The 15,430-nt window shown below is 35.6% G+C and overlaps 1 protein-coding gene and 1 pseudogene across 1 annotated transcript in view; both read right to left on the bottom strand.

The window, feature by feature from the left end:
* Nucleotides 1–4,674: 4,674 nt before the first annotated feature.
* Nucleotides 4,675–6,037, bottom strand: LOC103053643 (growth factor receptor-bound protein 2 pseudogene; annotated as a pseudogene).
* Nucleotides 6,037–15,430, bottom strand: part of NBN (nibrin) — a 40,822-nt gene continuing 31,428 nt past the window's right edge. The window contains exons 15-16 of the mRNA XM_007441279.4: nucleotides 14,627–14,676; nucleotides 6,037–9,358 (exon numbers count right to left, since the gene is read on the bottom strand). Coding sequence (XP_007441341.2) covers nucleotides 9,331–9,358; nucleotides 14,627–14,676 — 78 coding nt within the window. The 3' untranslated portion in view covers nucleotides 6,037–9,330. The remainder of the gene's footprint in view (nucleotides 9,359–14,626; nucleotides 14,677–15,430) is intronic.

The following is a 15,430-nucleotide window of genomic DNA, read 5'->3' as shown; positions in this document are numbered from 1 at the left end:
GAGTAACAAACATTTTTCTAAAAGTAACCAAGTACCTACAAAAATTTAAGGAATATTATCTGCCCAAATCTATCTGGATAATTACTATGCACTTGCAGTTTTCTAAATATTATCTTTTCTAAATACTTTGTTAGTGCAGAAACTTTTAGTTTAGTAGAACTGTGTATCAATTTGGTTGGAAGCAACAACTGGATTTGAATGTGGTTGTGTTGCTTTGTTTGATTACCATTTACAATAAAGTACAAACCATTGTTCATACTCTGAGTATGAGGGGCCTCCCTGAATTACTGTTTTTTTGTTGTTGTTGGATTATTATGTAATGAACATAATCCAGAGTAGCATTTAACTCATCAAAGTGCTTGTTTGCAAACACTCTTCAACATTTTCATGCAATTTGACATGTAGGGAAAATATCCTTTTTAACACAATGCCCTCCCCCCCCCCCAAGCTGGTGGGGGGAAATTCAGACTTTGAGTTTGGGTACTTTTAGTCTGTTATAGGGACAAAACAGGTGCCTTAATCCTTGCAGGTACCTAAGACACCTTTCATGCCTTTTAGTGTGCTACCCTCAACTTGCTACAAAAAGCTTGTGGAGTCAACCAAATCCAATATTCAATGGAAAGTATAGGAATTAATTTCCAATTCTCTTAGGTTGAGGTTATTTGTTATTGTAGTTTTATGCCCAGATAATTTGGAAAAAAGGTTCAGAGTTCATGCCATTATGGTATCTTGAAAAAGCCAGATAGAGTTCAGGGATGGGGAAGCCTTAAAACCAGCCATGCATGGGATCTAGGTTTATTTTTTAATACTCTTATAAGTAGCATTAAGATTAAGCACTTCAGAATCCAGTGGTACAATCCAGAAATCTCTATTCCTCTATTATGCTCAGTAAAGTCAGAAAAAGAACCACAGAATTTGTGGCTTTTTCCCCATAGGATTTGGCACTGTTGGAATAGAAATTAACTAGAAGTTAATTTTTAGTTATTAATTAGAAGTTTAGGACCTAAGTATCAAAATCAAGTACTGATAGGTGTTATACATTTATAATAGGTTTAGGGATCCATGAAATCAACCTGCGAGATGGCTGTATTATGTGTGATATTTTGGTGCATTCTCCAATGGTCTTATTTATATTGATGTTTAATTGTTTTTTATTGGTTTAAAACTTATATAGCTGCCCATTTCATGTTTTAATTTAAGACTTGTTTTAATTGTTTTGTTTTATTGTACACCGCCCAGAGTCACATTCATGAGATGGGCGGCTATATATATTTTATAAATAAATAAACCCTCTTCTTACAATCATACATAGTAGCAAATCAAAGAAAGAAATGTTACCCTGGAAATTTACATATTAGGGGCAGAATATAAGTAGACTTGATATCCCTGTAGAATTTACAATGTAATAATACTTGTAAAATGATTTCTATCTTGTCACCACATGGACATGGGAATGTATGCTCAGTTAATGGGATTTTGGAGTATCTGCCTTGCAGCAGTGCGGATGGTAAGATGTTATGTCTGGCTTTGAAAAATGCTGTCCTCATCTTGGGGAAAGTTAGATTTTATAGGTAGCTTGCTAGTTCCCAAGTGCCCTTATTAATCCAATTTCTGCCATGTTGGGGCAGCCTATTAACTTCAGTCTGAAACTCCATATCCCTTGAGTGAGCAGTTGTTGGCTTGGTGATATCCTGAAGAAATTAGGAATGGTACAGAAAGTCCATATAATGCCAACTTCTATTCTACAGCGTGTTTCCAGGAAGAAGGAAAATTGTCTATTAAAACTAGAGGGGTCAGTCCAACTGGGGAGAACTGGATTTTCAGCCAATAGTTTATCATTCTCCTCCAAGCCCTTACCTGGATTGCATTTTGGTGCTTCACAACCTTTCACAAAAATACACTCATAAAAAGAAATCCTCCCTCTTTGTGGCCTTTCTAGATTTTAAACATGCCTTTGACTCAATTTTGAGGAATGCCCTTTAGGAAAAATTAAAAAATACAACTATTGACAGGCATCTCCTCTTTCTGATTCAGAAATCATACTCCAACACCACCTTAAGAGTGAGGTGCAAGCCCCAGGGGTCCCTCTCTGGCACAGTAAATGTTCAGAAAGGAGCGTGACAGGGATGAATTCTTGCCCCTTCTCCTTTCAACTTGTACATCAATTCAATGGTGGACCTTCTTCATAATCCAGATTTCCACACATCTAAACTAGCAGGGCGCAAAATCCCTATACTCTTCTATGCTGATGCTGCTGCCATAATTTCCCAAACCTCTATAGAGCTGAAAAGAGCAATAGCAGCAATATTTTGGTACTGCAGACAAAATCGCCTGGTTCTTAATTTTGATAAATCCAAAATGCTGGTCTTTGCTAAGAGAGCCACCCAACAATCCTGGAGAGTAGAAGGGCACAGGTTAGAGCAAGTTACTCCATTTAAATACCTTGGGGTGGTTTGGAAACAGTGCAAACAAAATTTTTGAGATCAATCCTTGCTCCTCCCAAAGGAACAGCAAACGCCCGGTTAAGGGTTGAGACAGAAATGCCTGCAATCTAGGTAAGGGCCTGGAGGAGGAGGATAAACTGCTAGCAAATGAAATTTGCAAGAATCTGCAAAATGTCCCAGTATTGTTGGCATGATTTTAACCATTTGGATGTCATGTGAAGCTGTACATAGCTGAGGAAAAAATGCATACAGTGGCTTGCCTGATAGTGTGCGTAGCTGAAAGGCCACTCATGGTTTGCTTGGTTAATCAAGTTGAATTTGATGCGAATATAGAAATATATTTTGCCTGCCTAGCAGAAACCAGAAAACCAAGTTTTAGATTGTTAATGGCTTCCCACATTTGCACTCTCTGCAGTGCTAGTCAAAGTGTAAACATTTTAGTTACTTGCTCTTGCAGGCAGAACCAGGATATGCAAGCAGGCATGTCTACATTTAAAGCAACCTTACAGCTAAGCTTACCATGATGTGTGAACCCCCCATTTGTGTGTAATGTTAGTATTACGTTGTGGCTGACATGCCCGTTGTGCATTTCTGCTCAGGCAGAGCAGGACTTTATGATGTTGTAAAGGAAATGAAGATGTTAACATACAAGTATGGGCGGGGCGGGGGGAGAACATCTGCTTATTACAATGTCAGTTGTTTTGCAACACATTTAACAAATTGAAAGAGCTATCGCATGAGCTTCGTTAATCTCTTACATTGGAAGCCTTGAGTCCTGAATGTTGAGCATGCACTAATAATAAACTGTTTCCCCTTTTTAAGGTGTTTCCCTATAAAATTACATAACTGAAATTCATTAAGCTATTAATGATTTTTCAATACGAATTGAATACGATTTTGAAGAAATATTGAAACTAGACTTTTTTTTTTTTACTTGCTGAACCTGGGCCAAGAATTTGTATGGTGATTTGACATAAATGAAAATTAAATTGATTTTAAAAACTGTTAATTGTATATAGTATTTTTGGAAAGATATGGCTTTGAAAAGTGATGTTCTTTATTCTAACTGCAGTTAATTCCTTAGAGGCAATCCTGATGCATTAATTTAAACTGCAATAATAAATGTTACATGTGTGTCTAGAGACTCAATTATGCCTGAAGGAGAAAATGACATCATTAAACTACACAGATCAGAGAACAGTGGAAAGAAAGGTTAGTTACTTTCCTCAAGCAATGATTATGTTATGCTATTATTTTTTTAACATAATTTTTTAAAATAAACTAATATACAGCGTGTAGTATTTGAAGAGTAGAGTATCCAGTTTGCTTGAGCTATAACAAGGTGGAATATCCCACTCTTTTATTAGTGGGTACAGTTCCTCTGATGTGGCTGGAGTTTTAGATTTGTGTAATAGATATCTAGAAAGACAAGAAAAGTCATTTTGTTCCATTGGACTGGGTCGATACCTGGAAATAATCATTCTGTTGATGACCAAAAGGCAAAAATGAGTTTTTGAGTAACGGGCCTCTATGTAGTAAAAAGTTGGAAATTAGCCTTCAAGTAATTTAGCCTTCAAGTAATAGAAGTTCACCTTTAACACAGAGGATGGTCTTTGAGGAAATAGATTACCCTGGTACAAACAGTTCTCACAGGAAACTGCTAGCTAAGGGCTGACCATCTGAAGGACTGGGCTCCTGAACTAGATCCAACTGGATAATGAAGGACAGGGGGAGAGGTCCTTGGCAAAAGATGAACTTTTGGCACCCTTGCTTAATTGCAGTAGTAAAATCTCCATCCAAAGGAGGAGAACTAATACTACAATGAGGTAAAAATTAATTAAATAAACACTTATTATGGGATGCTTAACTAACACACGTGTGTAATGATATGCAGATTGTTAACCAATTGTAGTGAACTTCTTTGTTAAGTGAATAAAGGGATGGTGCTTGATTCAGTCAGGGCCACTCAATCTGGATTTGAGTCTCAAGTGTACCTTTTCGCTCCTGTGCAGGAATAAAGTGTTTTTAGATTCCACTTTCAACTCTGTGTGAGTGATCAATCGTGCCAGGTGAAGGTGAACCTAGTGTTGGGCCAGGCCAAGAGTTTTCTAGTTGGGCTAGGGCAACTATGATTATGGGATAAGGTCAATTCCAATGTAAAAACATACATACACACACACACACACACACACATACTTCACAAAGCTTTTATTTAGATCAACTTATTACAAGACTTTCAACTATAATATAGGTAACGAAACTGAAGATGAATATGCTATGGGTAAAACCAAACTACTCTTTATGAAGTTAAAGAGATTAGTCATTTCACAAAAGAAGCTCCTTAGATGCCAGTAAATACAATTGTATGAATAGTTTAAACAATAAGTAGGCTTACTGAGGTTAAGATAAATGTTTGTTCCAATAACTTCTGTTGGTACCCAAGAACCAATTCTAATATGTGGGAAACTGCTATGGGACTCTTTTCAAACAAATGTTTTCCCCGTAAATGGGCAGAGAACTACTGTCATCTATAATTCATAAAGTTCACCTTCTTTAGTCATTTTTGCAAGGAATTTTGTGCTGATGGATTAGGCAAATGAATGATTTTCTTTTGATATTGGGGCTTGATTTTTTTTTTGGAATAATCTGACAAATTAAGTTTGGCAGGAAGTAGAATGCAGGTATGTACAACGTGTATTTCCTCCTAAGCCTCTGCAAAAGTTGCTGTTAATTTTTTTTTTTTTTAAGATGATGTAAGCAGGGAAACTAATCAATGGAAAATAATGCAAATTGTATTTATATTTCAGTATGAATTTAAATTAAAGCTAACTTAAATTTTGCCCGAGTCCTGCTTATATTTTGCAATGGGAATGACATCCAAAGGTTCTGGAGTTTTAGAAGGATAAGAGGCAGGTAGTAATTTGTTCTAGATGTTCTGGTTCACTGAGGTTACGTAGTTGTGTGGAAACATGCCCTCCTTCCTGTTGGGGTCAGAATTGTCAAGGACCTAGATAAAATCTCCACAATGGAAACTGAGCTCTCTCTCCTCCCAAGAGTTGAAATCAAAAGAGCTTGTATACGTGTGCCCTGCTGAGGCACTTGCTCAACATCTTGGAGGGATATCTGTTGATTCTTGGAGACAAAGGTTGATCTGTGAGTCTACCAACTCATACAGAGAAATGAACTTTATCACCTAGAGGAAATACTTGCCAGAACCATCTAGAACCATCTTTAGATGCTACACAGAATTTTTGAATTTGATTAAGAGGGAGAAATCTCCAGGAGTATTCCCACTCTCCCTGACAAGGAAAGAACCATGATATCTCCATTTACCCAACATTTCAACTTTTGCTCAAGGCATCTGTCCCAAAAAACCAGAGATGTGGTTCCCTTTCAATATAATTTTAAGGAATGAAGCCATCTTGACCACTGAGTTCAACTATGTATTTGATAGCATTCTTTCTTCAAAACTTTAAGTACATTCTGTCTGAAACTGTCCACAGTTACTTTGAAATTAAACATGGCAACAGCCCCCGTTTGGGATGGCAATGAAGGGGAAAAGGCACTCTCTCCCTGAAGCCTTCTCAGGGGATGCCCAGTTCAGTCTTTCCTCTCATCTGTGCTGCCCTTTCTGCCTGACCTCCATCTCTGCATTTCACATAGGCAAGGAAAACACCGAGAGCCAATTCACTCCCTCAGCATGAGAGCTGTAGAAACAGTCAGGTAGAAGGTCACAGCTCCACTTAGGAGTTTATCTTGATCCTGCACCAAACAAGAGGCTGGATTAGATGACCTTTGAGGTCCCTTCCAGCCATACGATTGTATGAATAGTTTTATGTTTTATTGCATTAAAAAATGCATACGTAGTACCTGGGAAAACAGATGTCCCAGTGTGTGACTTTGTATTAGTACTGCTTCTTACTTTATTATTCTATGAGGTTTTTTTAATCTTAACAAGTAAGCAGCCTAGAGTTACTTCAGCAAGTGTGTGTGTGTGCGTGTGTGTGTGAGAGAGAGAGAGAGAGAGAGAGCGAGCGTGAGCTGTACAGGATATAAAAATATTCTGAAAGGATAGAGTATACACGCCAGCAGTTGGATGTATTTGACTTACCTGCTAATCTTTGCTGAAAAGGCGATACAACAATCTCACAACACATTAAGACAATACGTGGTTTGTAGCACAATGTGTTGCGTGAACCCAGCCAAGAACTCAGTAATCATGGCCCAATGTGTCGCATGAACACCACCAATAAAAAAGAAATCAACAGGCAATAGATTCAAAAGCTTTGCCTTTCACTAGAAAAGGATATTTTTCCATTTTCTTACTTGCTGATAATTTTGATCTGAGAAATTTTACATTAATAATTAAACTGTTCAACTGCTGTTGTGTATATCCAAGAAACCTGGAAGTTATTTGCGTATAGTATCAATGAACTTACAGTACTCTCAGCTTGTAGCTGGTGGTATAAAGATTCTCTCCACTTCCAAGGCACTTGCGCTTCTTCCTTCTCCCCCTGCCCCCAAAAAATTATCATTAAAATTTCATCAGCATTTACCCAATGGTCAGAATAAATTAAAAATAAAAGTAGCTGTAAAAAAGATCTTGTTTGAGAGGAAGCCCATTAGAAGAGAATACTGGACATTCAGCAACCTATTGTATCGGGCTGTGGTAGCAAAGGAGGGACAGGAAAACCGGGCCACTATTAACTCTGCTAGAAAGCTGGTTCATTAAACCTAGCCTCTTTCAGAAGGGTCAACCCACAGCCATCTTAGCAAGTTGCAGTTAGCGGGAAGGACCAAACAGGGTCACACCATCACTTCCCTAAGAAACCAGCAATTTGGGGCTTACCTTCTCTTAGAGCTGTCCCCACTGCAGCAAGAGTGCCTGCCTGCGTTACAGCTGGTTCAGTCCCTACTTTTCTGCATTGAGGTGTCTTTTAATTTATCTTTATTTTCTGACTCAAGCGTAGGGTATCAGTGTAAAATAGCACCCATTTTCTTATAGCTATTTTAAAGGAATAATTGAGGAATCTGGGGGAAAATGTGAGTCTCAACTAATGGAATATAATATGTATCCAGCAGTTTCAAGAGTCCATGGTTTTTGTACATAGGGTTTTAGACATTCATATTCCCAACACATGTTAAATAAATATTGTTGAGTCTGCAGAGATTGGAAAAATGTAGCGGAGAACAGATGAGAACAATGATCTCAAATGATCAGGGGGGACGAAAGGGAGAGATGCTTGGAAAATCAACTGAATTATAACTACCCGCCCAGGGAAGGTCCTCATATCCTCAGGAAATTGATTAACATTTTGTATTGCTACCTCATTAGTTCACCCCTTCAGGTTGGTGCTGTTTTAAAGTAACGTACAATCATTAGATGTCCGGTTCTACCTTTACCATATTGCTGAATTTTCTGCATATCAAACAACTGCTGAGCTGAAAGCAATGGAGGGTTTCTCAGCCTTTGCTTTAGCATTTGCTCATTATTACCAGGATTCAGAGGATGATTTATTTTAAGGAGAAGTCACTAACACCTGAAAATGATTTTTTTTTTAATTCTTTAGGTCAGAAAACAATCTAAACAGGACATTTTTGGAAAAAAAGTACATTTCCTCACAGAAAACATTATTGGTTACATTACACAAATGGCTGCTTCTCAGTATGACTCTCCAGTTGCAAATAACTCAGCTAAACCAATAGAATATTCATTTATCCAGCATAATATGTAGTGCAAATCTATACTGAGTGATTCAAGTTGACAGTGAGGTCTCCTAAAGTTAAAACATGGATATAATACAGTGGAGGAAAAGCATCTCTTTTATAACATATTTGAGCCTGAAGCATCTGTTTATAGGCAGAAACTCCCTGAAAGCCCACAAGTTAAGGAATTTGGAGCACACCCTATTTCTTCCAATTCCCCAATCGGGATCTCATTCTTAGAACTGATTAAGGGAGCTAAATTACAAGGACAATATTTGACTTACAGACTAATAAAGTGTGACTTATTAAAAGGGCCATCTTTTATAAATGGAAATAGCTGCAATGCATAAATTAAAAAAAAACTTTTAAATTGACTTTTAAAAATGTGATGTCTCCATTTCTTTTTATAAAAACAAAAGCTTTCATAGTAAAATTCCTAAAGTGTGGCTTGAAAAGGAATTCTAAAGGCATAAAACTTAGGTTCTATAACTAACAATGGGCAAACTCCTATTCAGCAAAAACCCAAAACAAAACTTTGCTACTTTCAAGCCCAGTTCCAAGATTGTTCTGATGTATCTCTGACATCAGTGCGATATCTTGCTCCCACAATCCTATAGGCAATCCTTTCAAAGTCACCTGCCTCTTCCTGTGTCTCTCTTTCACTACATTTTCTAGCTACTCCAAGAACAGCAGCATGGCAGGAGAAAAAGGTGTCCTCCCTGGTCCTCTAGTTTGCGGCATGTGCTGCAATTGTGTATTTAAAGAAAAGTGTGCTGAAATGCCAGGTTCTCAGTGCCATTCAATGGGTTTTCTATGCTGGGAAAACTACATTTCCCACAATTCCTTGGATCAGTCATGGAGCCAAAAATGCGGGCGGAAGAATTGCAATAAACAGTAACCAGGTTGGAGGAGGCTTGAAATATTATGTGAATGCAGGAAGCTTACATTCCTCTCCTTTTCTGACTGAGATTTTTAATATTTTCCTCTGAGTTAACATTTCAAAACCTACCAGAAAATTGGCTAGTTTTTGGATCCATCACTAACTGGAACTAGTCTCAAGTTCTGTTTCTTATAAACAGAAGTATTATTTTTTAAAAGTCACATTTTCAGCAGATATAGTTGATTATAAAGCAACTCTTTGATACTGCAGTTTATTATTAGCAAGCAGTTCAAGGTACAATTATCTTCTTTTTATTCGCGGATCATACCTGTAAATTGAGAAAAACAGTATGTAAATGCCTGCATTTGAATACCAAAGTAAAATGGAGTTGCTCAGATTACTTAAGAGATTTTTAAGACTTAATTTTTGTTTTAACAAATAGAACCTTAAATTGGCTAAAAAAATCATACAATTATGAAGTAATAAAGTAAAGAGAAACCCTACAAAAATATTAAATAACTTAACATAGCAATTAGGAAATCTAACTACAGTAGAACAAGATACTTATTTAAATCCCTAAATAAGTAATGCAGATCACTGATGACTTCAGTCTTACCATGAATGTATGGCCTAACTAATCTTACAAAGTTGTTCCCAGGTCAAAATAACAACAGGAACATGACAAACTTGTAGGCACCTGAGATCATTAAAAGGAAGATGGGATATAATGGTGGTAAATAAGAGTTGGAAATTTTATCAGTGAGGAACCTAAAACTTCTCCTCAAATATTTGCTTGACCAAAGTGATGAGACCATGCAAGCTTCTCTTGGGAGGGTATTAGATTGGGTGCACTAATACTAAACCATTTTTGTTAAGCAAAGGTATTATTAACACAACAATAAAAATCCTAGAGTATTGGCGAACAAATTGAAAAAAGCTGAGGAAAAAAAAGTGCAATTAAAAATAGCAATGGTCAAATAGTGCCCAAACCAAACGTATAAGTGAACAATTTAATTTTTTTTCAACAATTATATTCTTCGAATAATCCATCACCAATAAAAATTAATCAATTTTTAAATATATTAATATTCCCAGGATTGGCTCCAGAAGAAAAACTATTTATGGAATCTTTTTCTATTTTAGAAATCTCTGACGTTTTCAATACTATTCAAAATGGAAAATCTCCTGGCCTTGATGGATTATCAGGGGAATTTTATAAAGAGTTTAAAGAGATTTTAATGCCTGAATTTTTATTTTTATGCAATACTTTGCACAAGGGGACCTTTACCAGTCTTGAAAACAGTGTAAAATCATTCTGATCCTTAAATCAGGTAAAAATTCCCAGGACTTGGCAACTTATAGACCCATTTCACTTCTCAACATGGACTATAAACTAAACTGCTAGCTAATCAACTAACAGTGATTATAAGTAAAATTATTCATAAGGATCGATCTGGCTTTATTCCAAATCAAAATATATCTACCCCTATCAGAAAATTATTAAATATTATACAATTCAGTAAAATTAATAAATCTTCCCTAGCCATTTGTTCTTCAGATATATTTAAAGCTTTTGATTCTCTGGAAATACAATTTTCAAAACAAATAGTAATTAAATTTAAATTTGGGGCTGGTTTTCGTAAGAACATATTTATGGACCAACTAAAGTCCAGATAAGACTTAACAGTTATAATTTAGATCCCATCACGATTTTAAGAGGTACCAAGCAGGGTTGCCCTTTATCACCTTTACTATTCGACCTAGCCACAGAAGCATTGGCAATAGCACTTAGATCCAATAATTAGATTTGTGGGATGAAAATGGGAGATAAGGCATATCTTTTAAATCTATTTATTTATATGTATTTATTTATAGATCAAATTTGTCACTGCCCATCTAGTTGAAACAACTCTGGGTGGTTTTTTGCAGATGATATGATTTTGACTCTCTCAAATGCTTCTTACACAGCTAGCTATATTAAGAAGGAGTTAGAGGACCACCTTTTCCACAGGTGTCAGGGCTATCAGTTAATGTGCATAAATCTCATCCAGCGTTTTTTCATATTCCTCCAAAAACTCAAAAGGAAATTTCCACAGTTTTAAGGATTCCAATGTTATATAAATCTTTAAAATATTTGGGTATTACTATTACTAACAATATTAATGAAATCTTTACAAATAATTATATAACAATATGGAAGAAATTAAATAAGGAAATGAAAAATTGGGCTTCAAAACATTTCAATATTTTAGGGCGAACTGCAGCAGTAAAGATGAAAATTCTTGTGTGGCTTAACTTCTTATTTCAACACCTCCCAGTGATAATTCCAGAACAGGCTTTAAGACATTGGCAAGAAAAGAAAAGAAAAGAAAAGAAAAGAAAAGAAAAGAAAAGAAAAGAAAAGAAAAGAAAAGAAAAGAAAAGAAAAGAAAAGAAAAGAAAAGAAAAGAAAAGAAAAGAAAAGAAAAGCAAGCAAGCTTCTAGTTTCATGCAAAAAAAATTAGTTACAGTTAGGACATATGATCCCATTTATTATGGAAGACTCTTCTAAACAATAGATTCAAATTGAAACTATGTTAGAGTCAAGTAAGTTTATAAATCAGTGGTTTTTTCACCCAAAATATTTTTCTAGAATAAAACAGACTGAAAATGTTTTTAATAAAACAGTGTTTCAAATTTGGAAGAATAAATACAATTTTGATAAAGGATATTTCTCCTTTAACTGCTTTGATAACATATTTTGATCAGGATAATTATTATGGTTTGGCTAAAATGAAACTTTTGAGAGCGTATAATCTTTATAGACTAAAAGATTTTTACAGTAATAGTGAACCTCTCAATAAAGATCAGAAGATAGAGCAATGAATAGGTGATAAACTACCGTGGCTTTTTTGGTATCAACTCAAATCTCTTTTGGGCAATAGAAATAGACTAATTTTGAGAATTTAATATTTCATTATTTAGAGCAACCAAAAGGAACAATCTCAAAAATGTATAGGTTATTACTGCAATCAGAAATAGGAGATCCATCATACAGATTAAAGGAAGCTTGGGATACTGGTTTTGGTAATCCCATACAGGAGACAAATTGGCAGAAATTATGGAAACCGGGTGGATTCACTTCAGCTTCAATGCAAGAATTGCAGTGGAAGATTATACATCGTTGTCATTGGACTCCTGTTAGATTGACACATATATATCAAAATTATTCTTTCAAGTGATGGAGAGCCCGTCCAAAAAAAGGCTCATTTTTTCATTTGTGGTGGTCATGTGATAAAGTTACACCCTTTTGGCAAAAAGTGTTTGGAGAGAGAAGTATTATTACTAAAAGAATTGAATGTTCTCCAGCGTTAGGCTTATTGCATTTATATACAGGACCAAACCATAAGCTTAAAAATAAAGAACTGATTATCTATTTAATTTTAGCAGCCAAAATAATAATTGTGGAACACTGGAAAACTTTAGATAACATAACAATTGAATTGGGGATTAACAAGGCCTGCTCAATTGCCACATTAGAAAAAAATCACAAAGTTAAAGTAATGAGACTTCAGAAGCAAGAACTACAATTTTATCAAATTTGGATAGATTTTATGGTTTACCTTAATAGCAATAGATTATAATTTGGTGTGTGTGTGTGTGTGTGTGTGTGTTTATTTATTTATATTTATTAAATTTATCCCTGCCCATCTCCCAACAATGGGGGACTCATTTACCGTGTATGTCTGTATGTATGTGTGTGTGTCTGTGTGTATGTATGTATATATATGTATATATATGTATGTATATATATGGTAAATTTTCATATGTATAGTACCTGTCTCTTTATTCACACAGTCGTAGATCTTTTTTGTATTTTCTATATATTTCTTTTTTCTTTATATGTATCTTGGATTTATGTCAATGTGGCTACCTGATATTTATTTATTTTTATGTTATTTATTATTTATTTTTCAAATTTATATATGCTGCCCATCTCACTATACAAGTGAGATGCTTGAAATAAAAAATATTGCTTGAAATAAAAAAAATAAAAAAAAAAATACTAAACCATTCTGGTGCTGATATAAACACATACATAAACCACTCCCTTCCTCCCCATTGATTCCAATATGTACCTTTGTCCTAAAAGAGGAGTCTGTATCATACACTTGTAAGAGAATATAAAGGATCACAAGGACATGGCAATGATAACCTTGCCTGCCCAGTCTAAGTGGGCATGGGCTGCCACTGATCAGGGAAGTTCAGTCAGGACATAGACAGCAAACCAAAAAAGATACCCCACTAGCCCAGTTAACAAGCAGTGCCAAGCAGTAAAAGGGATTCCTTCAGAAAACAGGAATATTGACCAAATGATGCAAAAAAGAGGACTACAAACTTACACTAAAGAAATATAATCAGACAGTGAGAAATTTGGAATGGATCTTAAGAAGCATCTCTTTAATAAGATTAAGAGCAACAATAAAAATGTATATTTATATACCTCAGAATTGGACTAAATAATGTGCTTACGGACATAACGTGTCCGAGAGATCTCCTTTGGCACTTAACCAGGCACCCTGATCTAACATAACTCTTTTCATCTTCTTAGTTAATTTCATGTATTAACTCAGCAGTATAGCATAGCCTTGTCTACTATCAAACTCTTAGAAATATGCTTTATTAAGAAAACCAAACTTCTGCTTTAAACAACAAGTAATTAAATATTGGTGAAGGGACTTCTGGGTATGAGATAATCAACACATATTTACTGTCTCCTGCAGCATTATCCAGAAGTCATCTCACTAATAAATAGCAGCATGAAAACTTACACTGTATAAAAAGTTGTTTTTGTTGAGTTCTACTATATTCATGAGTTTAATTCACATAACAAAGGCTGCAGATGAGCAATAAACATAGACACAGATATTTGCTGCTGATTATATGTAACATAATATCAACATAATACTTAACATAATTTAAGATTAATATTAAACCATGTAAACACATGCACATAACATTAAACCACTCTCTTCCTCCCCACTGATTCCAATACGTGGGATTCCAATTTTCATATATTAAATTATATCCTTCATAATTTCAGCATAATACTTAACATGATTTAACACTATCTTTCCAAAGTAGAATTCTACTCCCATTGCCATGTATAATTCCAAACAGAACAAAACAATTTATTTATGGTGACTGCTTTAATACTCTCAAATAGTGTGGAATCCCACATAGCTAGCCGGTAAATTGACATTCAGGAAATCATCTTTACCTCATGCATGCCTTCTTCAGATATTTGAATGGCTATATAGGTTTAAAGCCCCAATTCACTCAATGGGGAGCAAAACAGGGATCGCCCAAATTAAGGGATGATCAGTGGGAAAAGAAAATCAAGAGCTTTCTTTCTATAAGCATACGTGGCTCAAAAACTTGGTTTGAAGAAACAGCTATACATTTAGTATATTTACTTATATATGCAAACTTAGTTATATAATGCCAATTATTTGTTTGTTGGGACAGACGAACAGGAGTCACATGCAATTACACTGACATGCTCAGAAGAATATCTAAGTGCCACTGACTCCATTATTAAAAATAAGGTCCTTACCGGAACAGATCATCTCCAAGTGATTCCTCTCTTGTTTGGCGACTCTGCTCCTAGAAAAAAGTGAATATTTCTTTAAGAACCAGTAGCAAGGATGAAGTTTTTCACATCAATTTTAAATAGATACATTCATAAATAATACCCTGTGCTGTACAACCACAATGCTATTCATGCTCACAATCTTTCCTTCCTACTGCAATCACAGGCAATATCAAGCCTTTCCTGAGATTTCCAATGAATGGGGAGGGGAGGGGACACAGGGAAGTAGCATATAAGCTGTCTCTGATTTTTCACAGTACCCCTACTTCCATTTCCACTGCAATCCCTGTATGCCGTGTACATGAAAGACTCTAATAATTGCATTCAGTGTTCTGCTATGTACAGAAAGGAACAAGGGCTGCCTGTAGCAAAAACTGAATACATGGGTTCCTAAGGACTCTTATTCACAGCAAGTATATCTCGCTAAGAATCGTCAATGACTTGATGGCACATAATCATCAGTCATGTTCATGGGAGCTTCTAGATAGTTGAGGTTTGCTATTTCCTCAGAGAACATCATATCGAACAGCATTAAAAGTGCCCAGATCAGGTAAGCTGAAGATTCAATCTAGCCCAGTGTTTCTCAACCTTAGCAACTTCAAGATGTATGGACTTCAACTCCCAGAATTCCCCAGCCAGCATGATCTAGCCTATGCTGCACACTGGAGGGTACGCACATGTGATTTATTTGAAACACTATTTTGCTATAGGCACCCACTTACTGATCTTCTACCTCATTACAGAGTGGCCTACGATAAAAAACAAGAA

This window comes from Python bivittatus, unplaced genomic scaffold, assembly GCF_059951505.1.
Source record: "Python bivittatus isolate LINGU-HERP-01145 unplaced genomic scaffold, Pbiv_v1 ctg000590_np1212, whole genome shotgun sequence".
Taxonomy (NCBI): Eukaryota; Metazoa; Chordata; class Lepidosauria; order Squamata; family Pythonidae; genus Python; species Python bivittatus.
Note: the sequence above shows the minus strand (reverse complement) of the source record. Positions and strands in the feature narration are given on the sequence as shown.